The 24447-nt window shown below is 32.8% G+C and overlaps 3 protein-coding genes, 1 long non-coding RNA gene and 1 other non-coding gene across 16 annotated transcripts; 3 read left to right on the top strand and 2 right to left on the bottom strand.

The window, feature by feature from the left end:
* Positions 1-391: 391 nt before the first annotated feature.
* On the top strand, positions 392-2486 carry LOC141661570 (protein MHF1 homolog). Its single transcript, XM_074468580.1, has 4 exons — positions 392-583; positions 668-739; positions 1094-1174; positions 2217-2486. Exons 1-4 carry the CDS (start codon positions 493-495, stop codon positions 2366-2368), a joined length of 396 nt encoding a protein of 131 aa, XP_074324681.1. The 5' UTR covers positions 392-492; the 3' UTR covers positions 2369-2486.
* An 88-nt stretch (positions 2487-2574) lies between these two features.
* TRNAE-CUC (transfer RNA glutamic acid (anticodon CUC)) lies at positions 2575-2647 on the bottom strand. The gene has a single exon. It is a non-coding gene; the product is annotated as a tRNA-Glu (tRNA).
* Positions 2648-6822: 4175 nt separating this feature from the next.
* LOC141661994 (protein BONZAI 1-like) lies at positions 6823-12806 on the top strand. 4 transcript variants are annotated; one of them, XR_012550202.1, is made up of 16 exons: positions 6823-7065; positions 7687-7734; positions 8420-8568; positions 8654-8702; positions 9194-9250; positions 9650-9838; positions 9932-10066; positions 10300-10361; positions 10442-10544; positions 10625-10739; positions 11107-11183; positions 11282-11419; positions 11519-11683; positions 11880-11993; positions 12117-12200; positions 12311-12806. XR_012550202.1 is itself a non-coding variant. In XM_074469035.1 (16 exons), exons 1-16 carry the CDS (start codon positions 6934-6936, stop codon positions 12403-12405), a joined length of 1725 nt encoding a protein of 574 aa, XP_074325136.1. In that variant the 5' UTR covers positions 6825-6933; the 3' UTR covers positions 12406-12806. The 4 variants fall into 4 exon arrangements, 2 of the variants coding, with proteins under 2 accessions (XP_074325136.1, XP_074325135.1); XR_012550201.1 differs by having other exon boundaries at positions 12308-12806; XM_074469035.1 differs by having other exon boundaries at positions 6825-7065; positions 12104-12200.
* A 4073-nt stretch (positions 12807-16879) lies between these two features.
* LOC141661993 (uncharacterized) lies at positions 16880-20778 on the bottom strand. 9 transcript variants are annotated; one of them, XR_012550199.1, is made up of 7 exons: positions 20476-20777; positions 19441-19672; positions 19251-19297; positions 19097-19158; positions 18930-19000; positions 18682-18815; positions 16880-17125 (listed from the first exon to the last, which is right to left on the bottom strand). It is a non-coding gene; the product is annotated as an uncharacterized LOC141661993 (long non-coding RNA). The 9 variants fall into 9 exon arrangements; XR_012550198.1 differs by having other exon boundaries at positions 19102-19158; XR_012550194.1 differs by having other exon boundaries at positions 18930-19158.
* A 1310-nt stretch (positions 20779-22088) lies between these two features.
* On the top strand, positions 22089-24113 carry LOC141661992 (ethylene-responsive transcription factor ERF113-like). Its single transcript, XM_074469032.1, has 2 exons — positions 22089-22609; positions 23424-24113. The coding sequence occupies exons 1-2, from the start codon at positions 22486-22488 to the stop codon at positions 24029-24031; spliced, it is 732 nt and encodes a 243-aa protein (XP_074325133.1). The 5' UTR covers positions 22089-22485; the 3' UTR covers positions 24032-24113.
* The last annotated feature ends 334 nt before the right edge of the window (positions 24114-24447 follow it).

Here is a 24447-nt window from a genome sequence, read left to right as displayed (position 1 = left end):
CGAAAAGATCAAATTGCCATCGTATTGATTTTTTCCAAGGGTTGTTTATGTGCATTTACGGGGCAGTTTTGTTTTTTCACCATTTTTTTGCTCTAAAAGTTAAAAAATTAATCTGAAAATAACATTTTCCTTTTAATTTTACGGAACCAATGAAAGTTATATTTGTTCATATCAAATTTGAATAAATTTGATTATTTTGCATATAAATTTTCATTTTAATTTTTTAAAACATGAATGAGTTTAGAAAGAATTTAAAACCAAACTTATTATTTGATCTAATTAATATTTATGTAATTTTAAATTATTTCTACAATTACAATAATATCCTCCTGTTTTCACATTAAAATATTAAAAAAAATTATACTCACCTGATTTACGCGAATACGTTAGTCCGAATTCGGAAAAACTGTCCTTACATTTCATTTCCCGCGCCTTTGTTCAACTCATCTCTCTCCGCCCGGTTAAAACAAACAACCACCCACGAATCGAGAAATGGAAAATCACGAAGAGGCAGAAACAGCGGCCAGCGATCTGTTAAGAGACAGATTCAGACTCTCCACTATCTCTATCGCGCAAGCCGAAGGTTCGCAACATACACACATACGCACAGTTACAAACCCTAATTTTAATTTCTTCAATTTTTAATCCTCTTTTGTTTTTTAAACAGCGAACCAAAACAACATGGAGATTTCAGAACCAATTATCGCCTGTATCTCCGATTTGGCCTTCAAATATGCCGGTAATTCCCTTTCTGCCCTTTCATTTCTCGATTTCTCGAATTTTGATTTAGTAATTTATTTAATTGATATATTATTGGATCTCTAAAGTGTAAACCATGTTTTAAATGTCGAGATGAAACAATCTATTTGAATGAGATTTAATTTGTGTATAAAGTTATAAATCGGAACTTTTATAGTACTTGTTGCATTGGCTAGTTATTAGTTGAAACATTAATTTTGTAATATAACAGTAAAACGTATCATGATAAGGTACTTAAGCAAAGTGTAAGTGAAGTATGATTTTAATTTATGACGGTGCGTAGATATTGTTTGGTTTAAGGTACTGAAGGCCTTTTTATTTTTCCGAAAAACAGAAAATGTTGCGAAGGACCTTGAATTATTTGCAGCACATGGAGGTCGGAAGACTGTCAACATGAAAGATGTCATTCTTTGCGGTGAGCTTCCTGAATTAGAGTAATAATTGAATGTTTTATTATGTAGGCCGAACTTGCTAGATTTTGTTCCAATTCTGGAAGTGCATAATTTAATGATATTTATGAAGTAAATGCTTTTAGATCAGTGTCACTATATGTTTTTCAGTCTCTATAGCTCTTAGTATCGTATCATTATCCAGATGAATTTCTAATAGATAAATATTCTTAATTTCGTCTAATGGTTAGATTTGTGAATTGTGTGAAAATTGGTTGCTACTGCAGAGCTGGCAGGGGACGTTTTATGGTTGGGTCAGAGTGGATTACCTTACTTGCGTGTTATGTCTCTGTTCGTCAATGATGGATTTTGAATTGTGATGTATGATGGGATGTTGAAAATAATATTGTATTTTGTTTGGATTTTTTTTCTTCTCTTACAAAATACATCTAATTAGATTTCTGGGGAATTGAGGTTATGGACTTATGGTGGTAGGCTAGTAGGCTACGTTGACATGACGTGGCTTGTCTGGGAATGTACTATACTTGGGTGGTGGATCTTCATAAGGACATAAGTCCGGGTAGTAGTATCTGGTTGAATTTGTGATAATAGTTGTGTTAGTTGATTAGGATGACACGAAGAAAGAAGTAAATAGCTTTCAGTGTCGGAATTAATAGCACAGTAATGTGGCAACCTAGAGTTTGTCATATATTCAGTTTTTCTTCTTGGGCTCTCTGGCATCATCATAATTGTTCAAACTTGTTATATATGGTATAAATAAGTTTTATGGGAATATTCTATGTCTCTGTTTCTTTAGATATAATTACTTAGACTAATTTATATACAAATCTTAGGGGCTGTTTCCTGAATCAAAGGAAATTGATCTAAGAGAGCTATAGGGTCTAAATTGCAATTGTTGTCAAACTATGATTTAACTCTTCCATCACGTATCCCTGCTTGTTTGCATTTCTTAATTAATTAATAGTAACAAACACTTGAAAAGAGTGTAAAGCTGAGAATTAGTTAATTGTTAGTGTGCTACATCTAATATTCCATGGTTGGTTTCAGCGCATCGGAATGAACATCTTGCTGACTTGCTGAGATCCTTCGGCAACGACCTAAAAGATAAAGAGCCTCAGTCCGAGAAGAAGCGAAAGAAAAAATCAAGAAAGGATGACAATGCCACTTCATCTGTACTACATATTCCTGATGATACTTAGCTCAGGAAGTTTAGTTTAGGATGGTCTTTTTAAAAGGTTTATATATTTGTTCTTTGGGTTGATGATTAAATCAGAAATTTCTGGCTTTTACTTATGAAGTAGATACCATCTTTACTTACTGACAGGGTTTTTAGACACATTCAAGTTGTTATCACTAGAACTGGTTTTGCTCAACTGGGCAAGGAATAATTTTTTGACAAAAAATATTCCGTTGCCGGTACTTGAACCCGGGTCTCTCGGGTGAGAGCCGAGTATCCTGACCAACTAGACTACAACGGATTGATGTTGTGAAGATCCCCTATTAATAAAACATATCGCTTCGCTCAATAATTTGTTCAGCAGATGCAAAAGAAAAAACGAGTAGAGTGAGGTGTAATGCAGTGTAGTGTAGTTAACGCTCCTTTAGAATGGTGGGGGTTGAGTCGTTGATAATGTACTCGTTGACCTCCATCTCTACATAGTTTTAGATTATGCAATATGTTCTGATAATTTTTGTTTCCCGCTACAACTAGTTGGACTTTGGGGGCAGTTCTACGTTCAATTGACTTCTTTTATAGTGTTTGACTTGCCTTCATTCAATAATCAATAGTCTATCGTAGGGTAATCGCGGTGCGGGCGGTGTGATCTTTTCTTCAAATTGCACATGAAATTTGATCAAATTTTCAAATCACACCCACACCCGTAATGTCAAAAATCGCATAAAGCACATCACAAAAAAACGGTGTGATATAGTGCGATTTGTGCGATATATTTATTCAAAAAAATTAATATTTGCATACATATATAATAAAAAATTAGCAAATAAGAAAACTAAAACTAATATATTTTTGATTAAAAATAAAAATATGTTGGTAATTTGTAATATGTAAATTATTATTTATAACACAAGACTATATTAAACAAGAAATGGATCTATAATATATAAATATATCTATATATACATTATATATATATGAGTAAATTTCTATGGAATCCACTTTTTAATTGAAGTCATCGAAGTCCATCTATATTCTGCAAATAAAATATCTTCTAAAACGTGTTATCTTACAAAACATGTTTTACAAATATCATTACTTTAATAAAATCATGCAAATCTCATATATTTACAAGTATAATATGTATGTTCCGCAACATGAACATTTATGTTCTGCAAACTAAGTATGTTTTGTAGAATAATATATTTTACAACATTCTACTTGTAAAATCTATGCAATCTGCAAGATTTTCAATAAAATTGTGATATTTGTAGAATATCATTAGAAAAATAATATGTTTTGCAACAATTTAAGTTATATTTTACATGTAGAACATATATGCACTCCAATTACTCCAATGAAATACGGGACTCCATAAAATCTAACCCTTATATATATACATATTTATTATAAATAAATATGTATATATCAAATTGTGGTGTGGTGCGGTGCAGTTTGAACTGCGATGTTAAAATATCAAATCGTAAACTGCACCGCAACACAAAATATTAAAAATCACATTTTACGGTACGATGCGAACGGTGCAAGCAGTTTGTGTGATTTGTGCGATTTGATGATCATAGCTAGTCTATCCCATTGAGCAGAATCGAACGAGACGCCTCCAACCAGTAGGATGGATTAGTAATGTTACTCTTTCCCTACCAAAATTCTAGCCCTTTTCACCTTTTTACGTCTGTTTTAAGTTGAATAAAAATGATAGTTTCAAAATTTATTTTTTAAATTTTCTTTTTTGAAATAAAAATATATATATTAAATTTTAATTCAAGAAAAAAAAATTTAGAAAAAAATATGCTAAATTATGACTTTTAACATCTTAAAATACTTATAAAAAGTCAAAGAGAATTATATCTTGGGACGGAGGGAGTACTTAACTTTTTTTATAAAGACACATTGTTTATTAAACTAATTTAATTTAGTTTGGTTTTTAAACCGATATCATACTGGTAATTAATTTTCAATTTTATAAATTACACACTTTAATTACAGTTTAGTTTTTAGTCGAACCAAAATTGTACCACTTTCATCCCTACTAATAGGGGTCAACTGTCATTTTTTGATTAATCTAATTTAATTTAGTCCTATTATCAAATCGAAATCACACCATTTTAAACTAAAACCGAAATCACACTAACGGTATTTGATTTTCAGTTTTAAGAACCACATAACTTTATTTATAATTTAAATTTTAGTCGAATTCGAATCAAACCGTAATACCGTATCACTCTTGTCTCTACTAATAGGTGTCAACTATTGTTACCGAAAAAAATCATTATTTAATTATTTGTCTAGCTAAGTAATAAAGTAAATAGAAATATTTAGATATTTAAATTTACATTAACAAAAATTATCTTAATAGAGCTCACCGGATTTTTTTGAAAGGCAATTATATATATTTATAAATAATTACTAACTCAGGGAGAACCAGCAATTTCGTACACGACACGATAACACAACACGAAAATGACGGGTTTGTGTTGACATTTTTGATACACGAACACAAAAGTATACGGATGAATCTAGTGTCGATTTTGTGTTTAAACTTAGGTACACGACACGAAACAAAAGTTAAATAAATATATTTGTCATAATTATATGAATAAATATATTTTACATATAATTTGTACAAAAAATAGATACAAAATAAATCTAAATTTAAATTCCACAAGACTTGAGTGTACTTGAGTTTGTATGACGTATTGTCTTAAGACTCGATTACTGAAAACAAAATATTTAAATATACACTATATTTATCTTTATTTTTATTATTAATTTTAAATTACACAAAACACGTTACGAAACGTACACGAAATGAAGGTACACGAACATAAAAGGAAACAAAACAAATCTTTAATGGTTCGTGTTTGAGTTAGATATTAATGACATGAGACACGAAGGTGCACGATACGAAGATACACGAAAGTATACGAAACGAACGAATTGACAGTTGTTACTCAATTTACGAAAGTATACGGTTCACAATTCGCCATTGATCTAAATCCAATTATAAACAACCAAACTTTTAATTCAAACGGTGTGAGTTATGACTTATGACTATCTTAACTTCGAATTAAGTAAAATTACCCAGCGGCAAACATGCAATTAATTAAGAAGGCAAATGACAGATTATGTTCCTAAAACACATCAATTTCCACATTTTTCTTCCCTAAAGTTAGAACGCTTGTACATGTGCATCCAAATTTTCAAGACAAAGTTAATTATTTGCTCTATCCGTCCCCCTCAATTCTTTACATTGGGGACGGAGACTCGACATACGACACACACTTTAATGCTTTTATTAAATATAGTTGTATAATTTTTTTTTAATTTTTTTTTCTTCTACATAAAAATATAATGTTCAAACTTTTATGCAAAAAAAGAAAATTTTAAAAATAAATTACGGAAGTATACTTTATAGTTGCATTAAAATATGTCTTAAGCATGTGTGAAAAAAAACTGTAAAGAAATGAGAGAGACGGAGGTATTACATTATTAAGAAGATGAAATGTCATATGTCATGCAGTGTTCTAAAAATCTCCGATTTTTAAAAAAATCCCCGATTAATCCCCTACAAAGTATCCGACCGATTCGATCTTTGAAATCCGATTTATTTTTACGATTTTTTCTTTATTGCAGTATATATAATTATTTATTAAAATTAAAATACTATATTAATTTAAAAATGAATAATTATAAAAATCATGATATAATAAATATATATTTGTTAATAAATAACTAATATAATCATAATAATATATTAAATATTATTTAATATTATAATACATCCGATTTTTACTCCGATTAATCCTTCCCATTAATCCCCGATTTTCAATTAATCCTAAATCGGTAGCTCGATCGATCTTCCTCGATTCCCGATTTTTACAACACTGATGCCATGCAAGAAAAAGGACAAATATAAAAGAAGTTGGTTTATTTTAGTTAGATTCAAATTATGTTAACTCTAAACTCTAAAGTGTTTTTCGATTACGACTTGAATCTGATAATTTTTTGGAACATATATTCAAACTATAAGCCATATTAATAAAAATGCTAACTTAATAAAAATATGTGTTATTTTGACCAAAACAAACAAAATCATAAATTACTGATAAAAGCTGAATCCTTTATTTTTTGTAAACTCGATATTTAAAACTCGAAAATAGCGTAAATACTACTCACTCTGTTTCAAAATAACAGTACACTTTTGGAAAAAAAATTTGTTTCAAAATAGTTGTCAACTTACACTTTTAATAGTCCGCCAGAGTTGATTCAGTTGGTTAAAAAATGGATAACTATCATTTTGGTCACATGTTCGAATCCTACGGGAGGAGAATTTATGATTCGAAGGATAGCGGTCTTGAGTTAACTACGATAATTTTTTTTTTATTAATATTGTTATAATTTCTCAATGTTTTTAAAAGTGGACAGTTTAAAAAGGGAAATGGAAGGAGTAAAATCTCATTTCAATCATTCGAGTGTGTATAAATTCAAAGACAGCACACTGCTAATCATACATCTCGCTGCCTACATAAATAAGACAAAAACACGAGACATTTCCGGCAACAAAAAGCCATGGGAAATTGCTTCTCCGACGTCCACCGTCGACGGCCAGCCATCGGCGGCAACTCAGCTGCTCACTCCACACACGCCGGTGGTCCTAGTCACTCTGTCAATTCATACCGTGGCTTATTTTCACAGATCGAGGTCACTTACTCAACTTACATTATTTGAATCAATAATACTTCCTGGTTTACTTGTCCCGTTTATCTTTTGCACGTAGTTTAAAGTGCATCGACCGCATAGGTCGGTTAATTAATTTTCAAATTTTCTTTTCATGAATAAACATAAAAGTAAAAGTGGACAAGTAATTTGGGACCGAGGTAGTACAGGCAGTAATTTAAGTATTTAAAATCAGCACGATTAAATAAATTAGTAAATTTAAATTAGTTAAGCTTGTAATAGTCCTAAGCTAATAAAATTGCATTTTTAGAGTAATGTGCACATCAGAACGAGCTTCTAATTTAAGTGATATTTTTGTTGGTAATGCCAGCTATAAACGGAATCGCGAATTTTCGATAATCTACAAAATAGTCATGAATCTTATTGCAAGTAGATACATGATGTTGCGTTGCAATGCGAGATTTTAGGCTTATACAGTATACTAGCTCAATGAGTGTTACTGTGTTTGAGCTCGACTGTAATTCTTATATTATATCTTACATTTAGTACTAGTAAGATGGAACTCTTTTTGATAGGTTTGGCAATAAGTTTTACTACTGTCACTTGTCGATGCAAAGACTTTATTGGTTTCAAATTGTTGTGCAGTTATCGCTGTCTGCTTCAAATTTGCGTGACCTTGGTGCGCTTTCCGAGGTGTGTCCGTACTTTTTTATGTGAAATGTTTCTATGGTTTTAAAAAGAAATGGAAATGATATTTTTCGTTGATTACTAGTTCTTGATCTGTATGCGTAGTTTACAAATCCGATGTAAACTTTATGCATTTTGGATATTCTTCAATTATTTACATTTCTAAACGCTATGCATTTTGGATATTCTTCAATTATTTACATTTCTAAATTAATTTCTGATATATGTCTTAGGTTATATCTTGTAAGAGTCAAATCAATGTCAAGCAGAGAGAGTGATTAAATTGTTTGAAAGGGCAGCTATGTTGAAATAATTCTTTGATGACTAGAAACTAATTTGTAGCTTTAGAACTCTTTTCCGTCATGTTCCTTAACTCATTACCTAAATAAATAGGTCGATGCTATTTGAATCTTTTTGTCAGTGGACAAAAAGTGGATCAAAATTTAGCAATATTAACTGAGAGTGCATTTTTTTTCTTCATGGTTTATGTAATATTTTCATTCCGCTCACAAAATTAGTTACAATGAAATTGGCTTATGCTCTGTGAAACATTTTTAGTGTATACATTCCAGAGGCATTCTTAACAGTCGATACTCTGTTTCTATTATGATGTACCGAATTTCTTAGCACCTGTGAGGTCTAATTCTGCATAATTGCTAGTTTTTCTCTTCTTAATTAAATTTTTTTATAGAGTAATCCTGTTGCAGTTATTAATGTAAAAGGAAGTGATGGCACACTTCAAGAGCTTGGCCGAACAGAAGTAGTACCCAAATCACAAAATCCTCAGTGGACCACAAAGCACATTATTAGCTATTATTTTGAGGTGGTTCAGACTTTGGTGTAAGTTACTAATGCTTCACTGTATTCTGTCAGGCAGATACTATTTGAATAGCCTGTCTTTACTTGAGTTTTTCTTAAATCACAGGTTTCACCTGTATAATGTTGATGAACAGTTTCAGGATCTAGAAGTCAAGGTATACTTCATGATGATGGTTCCAGAATTTTCTGAGACTAATAATATAATATGCTAAAAAAAGTTGGTAAGTTATTTAGCCAAAAAAAAAGAAGAAAACTAAATCGAAAGTTGACATTATTGAAGATGTTTTGAATGTAATCCTTATAAAGTACGGTTGTTTTTTGAAATATGGACAATATTTGATTTTCTTTCTAGAAATCTAGTTAAGGTTATAGAGAAGAGAGGGTTTCTCGTCTCAACTGATAAGAACCGTAGGTTTGGAACATAGTTATTATAGTGTAGAGGGAATATCAGTTGCACTATATGCTGCAATAACAATTAAGTGACTTTTAATTATTTTGCATTTACTCACTTACACCTTCAAGTTAAAAGGTGTCGCCAGTAGTTGTGTCACATTCATTTCCTATTAAATTTCTTATCACTTTTTAATAATATCTTACGGTGGTCAATTTGACATTTATTAAATCCAGAAAGTTTTGCTTTTTTCAGATGCTTAAACTTGATGAACTGCAACTTCTTGGCGAGGCTACTTGTGTCTTGTCTGAGGTACTAACCTCTGATAGTAGTCTCACTTGAATATTGTGCCTCTGTCCAGATCTTAAATTTAATTTGAGGGAATGTTTTGTTGTCAGTTATATGATAGACATGATTCTAAACGGGGTCAATACTTCTTAGCTATTCATTTTTCAACATGTTGCTTATGCAATTGTTTCAATATTATACGCGATTCTCATTTTGTGATATATTACATGCAGTATGATCAAAAAGCTACTAGCTTTTATTTTTATAGTCTTTCATTTGATCTGTCATTTGTCTGTAGACTACAAACTGTATGTACTATAATTTTTCCTGGTTTTAGTTTTGAAGTCCTATTAGTAACACTATTACAGGCTTCTGTTCTGTTGGGTCACAAACATGATTTCTGTTATTTTTGTTTTGATGTAGATAATTACCAAATCAAGCAGGTCATTAACCATAGATCTTATGTGTATAGAAGATTCTATCAGAACAAACCATCGTGGGAAGTCTGGTCACCTCACTATTTGTGCTGAAGAATGTGCCAACTCAAAGATTACTACAGAGTTGGTGTTGAGGTGTTTGGATTTGGAATGTGAAGATCTCTTTGGAAGAACCGTATGAATTAATCTTTATTCTTGTTGTTAAAAATTCAAAATTGTTGCTGAAGATAATTTGAAATATTGATTTGATTTGTATTGCTTTTTCCAGGATCCTTTTGTGGTGATATCAAAATGTTTGGATAATGGAGCCCCCCTCCCTATTTGTAAAACGGAAGTTTTAAACAATGATCTTACCCCAGTCTGGGAACCTGTATTTCTAAACATTCAACAAGTTGGAAGTAAGGTATTAAGGAAGTGCCTTTTGTAGAGGGTACCTACCAGTTGTGTTAAGAATCACTTTAACACCCCCACCCCCCAACTTTAACTCTTCTCATGCACAAATAGAAACACCCCCGAGGCCCCGACAAACTGACTATTTAATCTTTCAACTAATTTTATAAGGTTGAAACCTTTCTATATATAGTCAATTTTGCTCTGCAATTACTATCACCTTATTTTTTAATTTTATTCATGCAGGAAACTTCTTTGCTTATAGAATGCTTCAACTATAATAGCAATGGGAGGCACGATTTGATTGGGTAAATGGGCCTCTGACATAATTATTTGCTTTAGGATTTCTGTCATATGATGTACTAATTTGCTTATTTATACCATTCAGAAAAGCCGAGAGATCGATAGCAGACATTGAGAAGCTGCATTGTGCTGGGGAAGGGGTGCAGTTATACTTTCCAAACAATGTCGGCAACAATCATCAAAACGAGGTCCCAAAAGTATTGCTGGTTTTAACCATAAATAAGTTTCGGTCATTGCATTTTCTTCATCATTTTTTCATTTACCTTAGGTTTTAAAAAGCCAGTTATACGTGGATAAGATCTCTGAGAGTGTGCAACCTACTTTCTTGGATTATATTGCTGGTGGATGGGAATTGAACTTTATGGTAGCCATCGACTTCACTGGTACTAAGTTTTGAACTCATGTCTGATTAGTGCTGCCATTCTAGATTAATATTACCTGCTACAAAATATTGCTAATAAAATTGGTGCCGCATTCCATGCATGAGTATTTGTACAATCGTACTTTATTTAGCGGGTAAATTATGATGCATAAGAATTTGTTTTCTAAAACAATGCACAATGCACAAAGTGTTATATGTAATAAATAAAAATGGTAGTCCAATCTCTGTGATGAGTATCTCCAATCTAAGAATATAGAAATTTAGCTGTTTATTACCCCTCCTTACTGATTGGTCCATTATGATAGGCTCTATACTTCTTAATAACTAACTGGGCTTAATACTTTAAAGTTTCTGCTCCTTGTTCCTAGCATCAAATGGCAATCCACGACTTCCAGATTCCTTGCATTACATCGATCCTTCTGGAAGACATAATGCATACCAGAAAGTGAGAAAAGCTGCTTGCTTTTTGATTATTTTTATTATTTAAGAATAGTTTTCTAGCTAACTTTTTACCAGTTATTAATTGTGTTCCACATACCTTAGACAATTTCAGATGTTGGAGAGGTATTGCAATTCTATGACTCAGTGAAGCGGTTTCCTGCGTGGGGATTTGGAGCAAGGCCAATCGATGGTCCTGTTTCTCATTGCTTTAACTTAAATGGAAGCAGTAATTACTGTGAGGTATAGAATTGATATAGCTTGTCTGTTTCCAAGTATCCCTGCTTGTTTTTTGATCTCTGTTACCAAACATTAATTGCAGTGGGCTATGTTTTTCTACAGGTAGAAGGAATTCAAGGAATTCTGAAGTCTTATACAAGTGCACTTTTTAATGTCTCACTTGCAGGACCTACCCTATTTGGACCCGTAATTACTGCTGCCTCGCTGATAGCTAGTCAGTCGCTTGAGAATACCCAACATAAGTATTATGTTTTACTAATTATTACGGTAAGTCGGTAATATTAAGAATTCTTAAATATTTTTTTTATGTCAGAGTCCATACTTGCTTTCACGTTCAAAGATCAATCTATTTAGTAGTCTGAACTCAAGTATCTGTTCTGACCCAGTCACCGGTACCTGTGGTTGTACTGGTGAGAGTCCTCACAGTCTTGGTAAATAATTATTTTTTCTAAATGTGGCTCAGGATGGTGTTATAACAGATCTCCAAGAAACAAAAGAAGTCCTTGTGAAGGCATCTGATCTTCCTTTGTCAATTCTCATAGTTGGGGTTGGGGGAGCCGATTATAAGGAAATGGAGGTACTATATTTGCTTCGTGCTTGTCTACCAAGATACCTTCACCTATTGCTTCATTGTTAGCACCAGTTTCAGTGGCTTTGTTTTCCTATTAACATAATTGTATTGAACAGATTTTTGATGCAGATAAAGGCGGAAGAATAGAAAGTCCAACCGGTCTTGTAGCATCTCGTGATATGGTGCACTTTTTTCCTTTCAGGAATGTAAAGAGTAAGTATTATTTTTGCTGGCCTGCTAAATGAATTAATGCAACTATTTATGTATTATGACTACCGCAGTAGCACCTGATTGACTAACTAGGTGGTGACTGTTGTCAGCAGGCGGAGAACTCTCTCTTGTTCAATTGCTTCTAGCAGATTTACCTTCCCAATTTTTGACTTACATGCGAACGAAAAGTAATTTACCCTTCTCCTAAGCATACGGTAGCCCGTTCATCTTGGTCGTGTGTTGCCAATGTAATCCAGGTTTTTGTTATAACCTACAAGTGAGCCTTAAGTTTTCTAGAAGGTACGGGAAAGAACTGCGAAGCTCACACACACTTAGAAATTTGTGAGGGAAGTATATTTGATGATCATCATAAGTTGAGCACTGCTTCCTGGCTGCTTCATTTTTCGACATTAATTTGTTTAGTTTTTGTAGTCACAACATCTGTATCCAAGTTATCCTTGGACATGATCCATTTGATTAACTTTGTACAATTACCTTGCACAACCTTTTGCCTGTTATGTTCAATCATTGATGGACTTTGTACAATTACTTTGATTAAGCATCCTGCATCAGTTGCTAAGTTTTGAGGATATACCTTTTCGATTTTAATTGTTTTACTTGATCATGGTCAATCTGAGAGCTAGTGCGAGTGAGATTAAGATAGAAATTTGAAATCTTGAAACTTTGAAAATTTGGCAGATTTTATAAAATTTTCCTTGTTTAAAAGTGAGATACCAAGTCTAATACCCAATCTTCTAAAAAATGCTAGGCGTATTTGTCTATTTAATAATTCAAATATTTGAGAATTTTAAAAATAGAACGAGACCATTTGAGAGAGGCTGTATTCTTACCGGCTGCCTTATAAAAACATATCAACTTTCAGAACATTGCTAATATACAAACTACCTGATATTTTAAGTTTTATGCTCCGTCTACTTTTATTCTTTCTGGATTAAAGTTGTTAAAACTTAAAATATGCAACAGTACTAAAAAAAAGTATATATATACTACGTTTGCAAAACTGTATGAAATGTGTGCAAATAGTCCAGGGCTCCCTCCCTGATGTATTATATATATACAGGAAAAAAAGTATATTTCGTTCCTGTTTGATGAGTAAACTAAGAGCTTAAGCTGTGATTGTCGGATCGTCAAGTAGAACGGACCCGCTATTCAAAGGATGTGATTGTTGGACCGTATAGTAGAACGGACCCGCTATTCAAAGGATGGATTATATGAGAAGGATTAAAAATAATAAAACTGAGGATTATAGTAAGTTATGATAAATGTGAATACATTTGTATTTCTGTGATTTGAGTCTATATTTGAAAATTTATCTTATTAGTGGATCTATCGAGCAATTGGTACTCGCGAAATCAGTAATTAAAAAAGGAATTATGTGCTAAGGTGTATATATACGAATTGTGGTGGCTACTATTACGTGGATATATGTTATTTACGAGTATGAATATGTGATTCACGAGTTTTTTAAATGATTTCAAAAAGGGTTATTTGATTTAAATAAGGATTTAATGGTCCTTATATATTTTTATCAAATAAATAAAATATGATCAAGGTGCGAGATTTGTTTTATTATCTCTAAAATAGTCCAAGGGACTTTAAAAAATGATAGTTGGATTTATTTGAATGTTCTGATATTTTAAAATGGTTATATGAATTGTATTTCTATTATTGGAGATTTATTTGTAAAATCCATAATAAATAATCTATTCGCTCAAAAAAAATTATTTAAAAATACGAGTGAAGAGCTAATTTCATATCCTTTATTTTATAAATAAGAGTGGTATCATTTTCGGATTTTGTAAGATAATTTTATATTATCAAAATTACTTAATGCATTAGAGAATTAGAAAAGGAAAAAGAAAATTCAGAATTTGATTTTCTAATTACCAAATTGCCCTTTTGGTAATTATATATACCCCCACTCCCCCTCTTTTTTTTTCTTCCTCACCCCGGTTGTTTCTCTCTCTCTCGAACTCTCTTTTCTCTCTCACTCTCGGTAATCTCTTTCTTCCTTGTTCTCTCTTAGTTTTTGCTCAATTCTTGATCTAAGACCATGGATGAGTCTCTTCTTGCTTCTAGATTCTAGTTCTTGGGTTGCATGTCGATTCTGCGTTGATGAAATTCGAACCCTTAAAGTCTTATTCGAGTTTTAAGCTCGGGTTTGATGGTGGGTTCATTTTTGATGAAAGAAAGTGAAATAGTGTTGGTTATTAGCAAGAAATCAGTGGTTTTTGTGTAAGGAAACCCTCAAGTTTGACGGAACCACCGAGAACCGCCGCCACCGGCGATGAACTCCGGTGAGTCGGTGGTGAACAGTGATGCTATGCCTGAGTTCTACAATCCCTGCAAAATCTATTTTTAACTGTTGCATGTCATTTTATTTAGAAAATCCGAATGTAACTTTCAGTTTTATAAGATTTTGGTTCGAAATATGTGATAAACTTGATTGATAAGAACTTGTTCCTTAGATTCAGTTTGAATTAGGATTCGGTTTATGATTAAGAATATGCATGTTGACCCCGAATGGTTGCATGTTGATTTTACAAGTTTGTTTTGATGCTTTATTGGTTTATCGGTTAATTTGGAAATCGAATTTGGATTTGGATTCGAATGAATGTGAATTGATATGTGATTAGTTGAGTACGATTAAGTTAAGATTTTTTATTTAAAAACATGGATTTTATTCGGTCTTAAGGAAATTATGAATTGGACTTGTGCAGGTTAATTCGTTTGGTTATATTGATAAATCAAACATGATTAAGTAAAGATTTCAAGTTTTGACTTAGGATTCTTGGTTTTGTTTGAATTTTTGAGAAATCGGTTCGAATGGTTTGATGAAACACGGTTATGTGGGATTACAAGATGTGGAGTTAAGTTCGAATATAGAGATGGAGTTGCATGTTACGTGTTAAGTGTTAAAATGTAATTATGTATACTTGATTGATTGATATGTTAAGAGTAAGCGTAGATACGATTGCGTCATGACCGACTTTTGAAAAGTAAGTAAATAGATATGTATAAGAAATGTAGTCGACATGATTTAATAAGATTGAGTTGTCAAAATCATAGGATTACGTGATTACTTGTTATGTGTTAAGTATCGAGATAATGGGTGATATAAAGAGTATAGAGGTATATCTTATTATGTGCTACGTGTGATGCATGTGTATATAAGATAAATGTCTAATGCGATTGGGGTAGAAGTTAGACGTTCTGAGAAACGTCAGGATTTGATCAAGTACCTAATTAGGGTTCTGTTTTGTATTGTAGATTTGGATAACATAGGCATTCAGGCTAGTAAATGAAATGATATCTTGGGTGGCAGTAGCTCAGGTTCCGTTAAGCAGGAAAGCTTTTTGAGGCAAGTAACTCTGCCTTCTATTATGAATTGTTATAGAGAGGATATTATTGATGCCATGATAGAATGAAAGTTCTTTGTTATACTTGTTATCGATTCTTGAGAAACCCTAATACTGTTCCCTGGAATAAGCTCGTTATAAATCTATATGACGATACCTAACAGTAACCCCTTGTTTCTAGAACTTATTACCATATCCCTGTACCTTGTTAATTTATGAATCATTGACCCTAAAGAGAGCTTTATGAACTTTTCACATGTTATATCTTGTTTACCGAGATTCCCTGTTATTCCTTATACCTTGTTACGTATCGTGCTTTGGAACTATCCTTATTGCGAACTTAAACACTTGTTCAACGTTCGATCAATACCTTTAACTTATGATCCCCGTTTACTTTCGATTTGTTCACTTTTCTTGAATTCTTAAATTAGACTTAAGAATGACTTTTGACTTGAAAGAGTCCAGATGATTTCACTTATCGGTAATATTAAAACTGAATTCAGATAAACTTTCTTGTATTCCAACACAAAGGTTTTCCAAATGAATTCCTTGAAGATTGAATAGAGACGTAAGAGACTAGTGGGACTAGTCCAGTCATATAAGAGGTTAGCGGGGTTAGTCCACTATAAGGCTGAAATATTGCCTTAGGTACCTTAATGACCGGATGGAGGTCAGTACGGGCTGATCACCCATATTATATTTAAAAGATGGATATTCCAATCAAGAGTTCTGTAATATTTTATAAAAACGGTAATACATATCTTTGATAAAGCAACTTGCTTAACTACTTGAAATGAAACAGAATGACACTACCACATAAATGGTCTTTAGCAACATACAAAAAAATTGTTAAATATGCTGAAAAATGTAGCCATAAGGCGTAAGACAACACTTTGGTGAAATTTGAGGGTGTTGGAAATTTGCATGTGACCTTTGATGTTATACCAACACATTTTAGAAAACTATGCCAACATCCATAATATGTTGCCTTAGGGTCCTACGATGACAATTTTTACTCAGTAGCAGCACCAACACTGGTGTTGGCTTTGTCTCTATGGCAACACCCTCTGGTCAATAACAACACAATCTTGGTGTTGTCATAATTCTTATTGCAACATCTTTCTCCATATGTAGCAACACCAACAGAATAACGTTTTTCATTTTTGCTAACACCTTATCATGTTATAGCAACAGCAGTTAATTAATTTTTCCCAACACCTTATCAGGCTAGGGCAACATTTTTAGTGACAATATTAATTAAATTAATCCAAACATCACACAGGCCATATGCAATTCAATCAATTTAAAAAACTTTTAAAATAAATAATTGAATAAAGAACCTTTGAGTCATACCAACATAAATTTTCATGTCATATCAATTCCAACTACTCCGACCTAAACTTTTTACTTAAATAAAATTGCATGCTTTAGAAACTAGCTTTTACAATTGATCTTCAGCGGATAAAAAGGGCAGTAAAGTTCTGGAGGAAGATATAACCCACCAAACGAGTAGACGACATTCCTTCAATCTCTTTCTCAAAAGCAGCCCTGCCCAAAACCCAAACCAAAATATTAAGTAGACAAGATTACCGAAAGTAATGATAATCATCATCTTCGTTATTATAACTATGATATTGCAGCGGGGGAGCAAAAATAATACATGTTATAGAATACATAACACACAATTGAGAAACAGTATACTGTTAGCCTATCTTTTCTTGCTAGCTTGTTAATTATATGCATGCAATGTGATGCTATTTTAGTATAAACCATTCCACTATTATATGGTTGAAGAATCATCTAATCCTCAAATTCTTAAAACACGACAAGAGAAAAAATTACAACATATATGCTTAGTAATTACTCCTTCCGTCTCACTGGATTGTTTACGTTATTTTTTGGCACGCTTTTCAATACTCGTTTAAAGTATAGTTTCATAATATATTTTTTTAATTTTTGTTTTGAATAAAAGTTTTATGTTTAAACTTTTATTCAAAAAAAAAAATTAAAAAAATATTATGAAACTATACTTTATAGAAGCCTCAAAATACATGCCGAATAGTAACGTAAACATCTCAGTGGGACGGAGGGACTAAATTTTAGTGAAAATTAACTGTCACTTGACTTGGATATATTGTTAAAAACTAATGCAGCAGTGTTGAAGGATCTCACATTCTCACTGACTAAAGGCAAAGTAAACTACAGTTGCACGAGTAGTGGTAAGGTTAATGAGGAAGCTGAAATCATTGTGTTTGCCAGCTACTGTAACAGTACTGTCAGTAACTTGAATTCTACATTCAAATTATCACAGGGAAGACACATGCAAGAATCAAGATGATCTCTAGATTTGTCGTAAATTTATTGGTTGCCTGATAGTTTTCTTGTGAATTTCCTCGTGAACATTTGAATGAGTTGCATATACAGGGCCACGAGAATCATTAATAACTCAAATTTCTCAACTTTGTATGTTTGTCTGTTTTCTGTTTATAAGTAGTAATATTAAATATAACAAAGAAGTATTCTAAACTAAATGTCAAGTTTTAAGTAACAAGTAATCATACATACTATAATTACTAAGTAACAAGTAAACAGACATATAATTACTTTATTTAATATGTTTTATAAATTGTTAAAATCAATTATGATTAACACAAAACTATGAAAATCTATGCTATACATGAATTAGGGCATGTCAGGGCTTGGTTTTATTTGATGTGATTATGAGTTTTTGACTATAAAACTACATCCGCAGTGAATTATGTGTGGTTTGCTAAATTAATTACAAGATTTTAGCATAAAGAATGCTACTTTGGTGGATGGTTAATAGTTAACAGTGCATAGTGCATATATTTATAGACAGTGATGTAGCCAAGTAGGTGAGAACAGTTTTAACCAGGGGAACAGTGAGACCAATTCTTCTGCACTCTTAGAGAAGTGTGGAACCATTGTTATGCACATATTTTACACTTTTCTAACATACCACCAAACAGATGAATTACTGTCATATAGAAACGGAGCAATAAGAAAACTGCCTACATATATAGAAACATACATTCATAACAATAAATTAAAAGACACACAATAGAAAAGGGGAAGAATTATACTTCTTGTTTCAAATTTATGGAGCACAAGAAAAGCAGCTTCGAAAGCTCCCCTTCCAATCTGCTCAATCACTTGATAATCTTCCATCTTAGACTTAACAACATCACCATTTTCAGCTTTCATGAAAAGATGCAAACTTCAAAAGGTCAAATTTTTAATATGTGTTCATCAAACCTTTATTAAGTTAATAACATTAAAGATTTTATGCAGGACAGTGAGAAAGAAAGATCTAATTGGATCAAAGACTTACCTGCAAAAATAGCAAAAAAGGGAGAACACTTGGTGTGAACAACAGAAATGTTGGATTGCATACCATACACCCTGTAATGTGTTTTGCAGAAAAACCAAAGGAATGTTAAGTTGAGTACATAATTCAATTAAATGGTATCCTTTAAGAGCAGATTCTTTGAACATAACTCAACTAATTATGATAATTCCTACAGGGTTTCCTAAATTCTAGCAAAGCCTGTGTCAAGCGTCTGCAAAAGCACAACACACGTTATATACTGTGAGGTATAACCTTTGATACAATTATGAACGAACATAGATGTTAAAAGAAAAAACTCATAACCTGTTTAAAATATATGGCTATCACTTCTCCTCAGGCTTATAAATTACCTTGAAACAAGATGGCTTGAATTATTATTATAACTAGATTTATCATCTATCTCAGATAGCTGATTACAAAAACAGGGCAAAAAAAGGAGGCCTAAGAAGAAATAGCATAAAATATATGGCATAAAATGAGGATAAAAAAATACCAAATTAGTAGTAGAACGGAAAGGACTCAACTAATCAGGGGCTTGAATAAGTCTACGGGAAACTCTATCAATTCCTAAACGTGCATTTCTCCATCTTTGGATACTATTGCCATCATCATCTTCTGTTTCAATAATTGTCTCAACTTTCTTGTTTAAAGTATAATATAGGAGAGCAGCTGCACCCGCCGCAGTGGCTATAGTTGCAGTTGTCATGAGTGTGCGGTCCTTAGCTCTGTATATTAACAAACCAAATATAAGTGATACAATTTCACGCCAAAATAATGTTAATATTGTTATCAGTACCAGAGGAATAAGATAAGAATGGCCCCAATAAAAAAAATTAACATTGAAATTTATTTAAGGCAAGACATTTAACTTCATCACACATAAAACCAAGCAACGAACTCAAAATATACTTCATCAAGCAAGCGGTTGAACTCAATCTGGTCGATGCCAGAACTAATGCTTTAATACAGTTGAATGGGACAAAATTAGGTAAGAAAGTAATGAAATTTGTGGGGTCAGAGTGTAAATATTCATAACATTCATTCCTTCCTACATCCATCTCATACAAATTCAACAAAGTTGAATCCTACAGCTATAAAGATGACTGATCGTAATACTTCCTACTCATCTACTTGTAAACCTCAAAACAAAGAATTAACAGTTTCCGTACTCTAACTTCCCACTTCCCTCTAAATCACTATCTTCCACTTTCTCAGAATACACCCATTCAACTATATTAATTCCATCTTAATTAAACATAAACACCAAGAAAAAACACGATTACACATATCTAAACAGATTTATCTAATAAATCATACATCCAATAAAATAAAATTCTTCATGAAATTTTGGGCAGCAATCACAACAAGTCAAAAATAATCTAAATATTATCGGAAATACATAAATCCTTAATTACTAGAAACCCCCCCCCCCACCCACAATTGCCAGGGTTTGTAAAACCCCCAAATTTAATAAATAATTAGGGCTTGTAAACTACCACGAACTAACTAGACGGAGAAACAAACATACCTTTAATTAGTAGTAGAACGGAAAGGACTGGAGCAACAAAAAGAGAGGACAAGAGCTGTAAACAGATAGGGCCGGAGATATGACCGGAGATATGTAAGAAGATGATCGGAGTGTGAGAGGAAGAGAGACGACTAGAGCGGAGTTGTGCTAAACGGAGAGATGAACTAAAGGGCGTGTCAGCGAAAGAGATGAGAAGATAGATGTAAGAGATGATTAACGAAATTAATTTTGTCTGGGGATTGAGTTTGGGTTTCATTTTTAGTTTTAATTTGTGTGGGCTTTTGTTTTTCACTTCGAGCGGGCTTTTTCCCCTTCTTTTTTTTTAACATTTTTTCATTTGCCTAAGCCAACACCGACTTAGGTGTTGGCATTGAAAATCTAAGGCAACACATACGACCAACATTCGATTTTAATATTGCCTTACACTCCGTTATTCAATTTTTGGCCACATAAGGCAAAATTTTAGATGGCAACATCATTTTTGAGTGTTGATAAACACCATTTATGTGGTAGTATGAGTAGTAACTTTCTTAAAGTAATTCGATCGAGAACCCTGTCACTTTACGTTGTTATTGACTCTCGAAACCTGAATGATTGCTTCCTTCTAAATGAGAAACTCCTTGAAAACCCTGTTATTGATTTGTGATGAATGTCAGCTTTCTCCCAAACTTCGAAACTTGAAAGCCCAGAACCTTTTTCAATGCTTTTACCTAGTCGTTAAAATAATACCGCCACCTAGTTCAGTTTTATCCAGAAATAGAATGTCTCATTTAATGTTGTTTATGTTAATATATAAAACTGCTATATAGGTACTTACTGAGCGTTTTTGCTCATTTATTTGCTTTGATCTAACCATGACAGTTAAGCGAGAAGATGGTCAGTCTTAGGCGCACCGCTCGCAAGAGTGTTCCTGGCGGTCCGTACCGAGTTGAGGGATTTCAAATGCAAGATCAGGTAGTTGCTGTGTGAGCAAGCGATGGTGGGAAATGTAATAGTTGAATCAGATACTTTTGGGTTATTTGTCGATTCCAAGTCGGGATCGAATAAATTGAACTTAGTATAATTTGGGTTGTAATATTTATATTCTGGTTGATAGTTGTAATCTTGTCTCATACTTTATCTTGTTTAGATCATGTTAGTATCGGGGTTTATTATTTTTCTGCTATTATGGTATTAGTATATTGGTGTGTGGGTTCTCATTTTCTAACCCCGAGATTGAGGGCATCACAGCCTTAGCGGTGCATTACGTTAAAATATCAGAATTTTGTAAGCTCTCGCTCATCTCACCTTTTTATCTTTTTAATTTTGGCAGAAAGTAGCTGCACGCTAGAAAATATAACTAAAATACGCGATACTGTTGATGTAGAGGTATAACTCTAGAGTTCGAATCTTGTCAAAGATAATGTTGACCGGGTATGTTTAACTAATAAAATTAGTTATTTTAGTTAAAGTCTTGCGAGAATATGAGGAGTATGTTTAACTAATAAAAATAGTTATTTTAGTTAAAGTCTTAAAAGTCCTGGCAGCAGGCTATACACGATACATGGCATGGGAGGATGGGTGAGATTACCCAAAATCAGCTCACCAAATTGCGATCGCTATTAAAGCAACTCTCTAAAAAGTCTTCATAGAACTATATCCTCTTCACATTTCACTAAATTTAGTCGGACACTCCATTTTAAAAAGTACTTGATGTAGTAAACCCTAAATTCTGATCCTTTGAACTGGTCTACCTTAAAGACTATATATCTAGACATTTATATATTTTCTTATCTTCTTCTCCTGTAATGCTAACAAAGCTCTTGCTCCATAATATTAATTTAGCTGGATTGAATCATTGATCGTTATACTATATATTAAAGATCTAAAAAGGTGGATCCGAGGCATGGGAAGAGGCCCAAGAGGCCCCTTCCCTCAGATGACGAATCGTCTGAAAAGACTAAAGATGATGATGTTCATCAACATATATTGCCTGTCTACTCATCTCGATCCCAACAAGATCTTGCAGCCATGGTTTCAGCTCTTTCCACTGTTATTGGAAACAAAGAGGATCAAAGTAACTCCTCATCAGCCTTATCTGATGAGTCCCCCCAACAAATTCAACAATATCAGCCAGTACTTGAGCATGAACAAGGTATAATATTGTGAATTCCTTTTTTTGTTGTTGTGATCTTAGCCTGCAACTTATAATAAGTTGCTCAGAAGTCATAAGCACATACATTTTTCAACTTACAATTTATTTATCAGATATCTTAACGAGCACAATCTTTTAGATTGAACATGTAGGTTATAATAAATGCAGACAAATATGATGTAATAAGAAGTTATACATATATTTACTCCAGATGAAGCAAAAGCTAATTAGGGTTTCCATCTCCTCTCAGATTTGTGCATGCCATCTTGCTCAGATTTGGATATTATAGCCTCTTATTTCCTAAATCTTCTCGTTTTTTCGTTCCTTTTTTATCGGATGTCCTGGGAGGGTTAATTTACAGCTCCTAATTAAAATATTAAGGGTATCTGACAAATGCTATTTTATGTGATTAGTACCCAGTCAAAGATTCTGAATATTTTGGGTTATCTCATCTATTTGAATAAACTATGGACTTCAACATTTTCCAACTGTATATATTGTTCCTTTCAAAGTCTATATATATAAACATTTGTTTACATTCTTTCTAGTTAATACACTTCATTATTTTAAGTTTTTTTTACAGTACCATTATTAATTTAAGTCTTGATGAAGTTTGAGTTTTGGATCTTTAAAGGATGTTCTTGATTGGCAATATATGTAGAAGTTTGCCTCCTGTCTCCAAAAATTTACATATTTGGTATATGATCCATACTCTTGAGTTACCACACTCCAGATTTGTTTGGAAGAACATAAGCCTTATATCCGAAAAAAAGAGAGAATAAATAATTGATCTTGGTAAACAATATCATTTTAGGTATCCTTACTTATGAAGATGGAGATAAGCAGCAGGTGGTGGAAACAGAAAGGAGAATTAGACACTATAGAGGAGTGAGACAGAGACCATGGGGAAAATGGGCAGCCGAGATACGTGATCCGGTGAAGGCAGCTAGGGTCTGGCTGGGGACTTTCGAGACTGCAGAAGCTGCAGCCATGGCTTATGATGAAGCTGCACTCAGATTTAAAGGAAACAAAGCTAAACTCAACTTCCCTGAAAGAGTTGAACCTCACCAATTCACTTTACTTCCTCATCCTCCCCTAACTACAACTACACATTTCAGCCATTTAACAAATGATAGTTTCCAAATAACTGAAGATCCTCCTACTCCAGCTCTGCACAACTCATCAATATTATCATTTGGTCCTCCTCCTTTGAGTAGTAATTTTATTAATTACCCTTATGATGGCAATGTGTATGATCAGGATCGCGCATACGGTAATTTTATATGTTCTTCATCATCGAGTAGTACTAGTAGTACTACTGGCTCCTCGAGTACTACTACTACTACTACCAACAATGCAGCTTCTTCTGTATCACAAGAGGATGATTTTCAGTTTGTTGGATCCGGAACTTCTGCGCCTTAATCATATCAAGGTATTCGTGAGTGTAATCAGGCCTATTTATTAAAGATTTATTAAGAGATTTGCCTTGCTAAACGATGTTCAACAGGTGATCATGTTTTGTATTTCAATTTTTTCACCTTTTTCAATATGGGTTCGAGTGTGATAGACGATTATTCATAATATTTTGTGCACTCTAGCATGGTTATAGAAATCGACCTATTTTTCAAAAATTACCAATAAATTCTTCAAAAATATTAGACAGATTCGATGAATCGCCCATAAATTAAATCATTCAATTTTTTAAAAACTCGCCGACAAATAATAAGTCGGTATTTCAACCAATTATTTGAGATTACGGAAAATCTGTAACCATGCACTCTACATGTAATATATATGATTAACATCATGACCATATATTTATACTATTATATTAAAGA

This window comes from Apium graveolens, chromosome 5, assembly GCF_009905375.1.
Source record: "Apium graveolens cultivar Ventura chromosome 5, ASM990537v1, whole genome shotgun sequence".
Taxonomy (NCBI): Eukaryota; Viridiplantae; Streptophyta; class Magnoliopsida; order Apiales; family Apiaceae; genus Apium; species Apium graveolens.
This window is presented reverse-complemented; position numbering and strand designations above follow the sequence as displayed.

What these genes read in the sequence shown, in the direction of transcription:
- LOC141661570 (XM_074468580.1), top strand. Translation starts at nt 493, where the DNA reads ATGGAAAATCACGAAGAGGCAGAAACAGCGGCCAGCGATCTGTTAAGA. An exon ending in TTTGGCCTTCAAATATGCCG is followed by an intron (nt 740 to 1,093) that starts GTAATTCCCTTT and finishes TCCGAAAAACAG; the next exon opens with AAAATGTTGCGAAGGACCTT. An exon ending in GAAAGATGTCATTCTTTGCG is followed by an intron (nt 1,175 to 2,216) that starts GTGAGCTTCCTG and finishes GGTTGGTTTCAG; the next exon opens with CGCATCGGAATGAACATCTT.
- LOC141661994 (XM_074469034.1), top strand. Translation starts at nt 6,934, where the DNA reads ATGGGAAATTGCTTCTCCGACGTCCACCGTCGACGGCCAGCCATCGGC. An exon ending in AAGATCTCTTTGGAAGAACC is followed by an intron (nt 9,839 to 9,931) that starts GTATGAATTAAT and finishes TGCTTTTTCCAG; the next exon opens with GATCCTTTTGTGGTGATATC. An exon ending in ATGTTTTACTAATTATTACG is followed by an intron (nt 11,684 to 11,879) that starts GTAAGTCGGTAA and finishes AATGTGGCTCAG; the next exon opens with GATGGTGTTATAACAGATCT.
- LOC141661992 (XM_074469032.1), top strand. Translation starts at nt 22,486, where the DNA reads ATGGTTTCAGCTCTTTCCACTGTTATTGGAAACAAAGAGGATCAAAGT. An exon ending in AGTACTTGAGCATGAACAAG is followed by an intron (nt 22,610 to 23,423) that starts GTATAATATTGT and finishes ATATCATTTTAG; the next exon opens with GTATCCTTACTTATGAAGAT.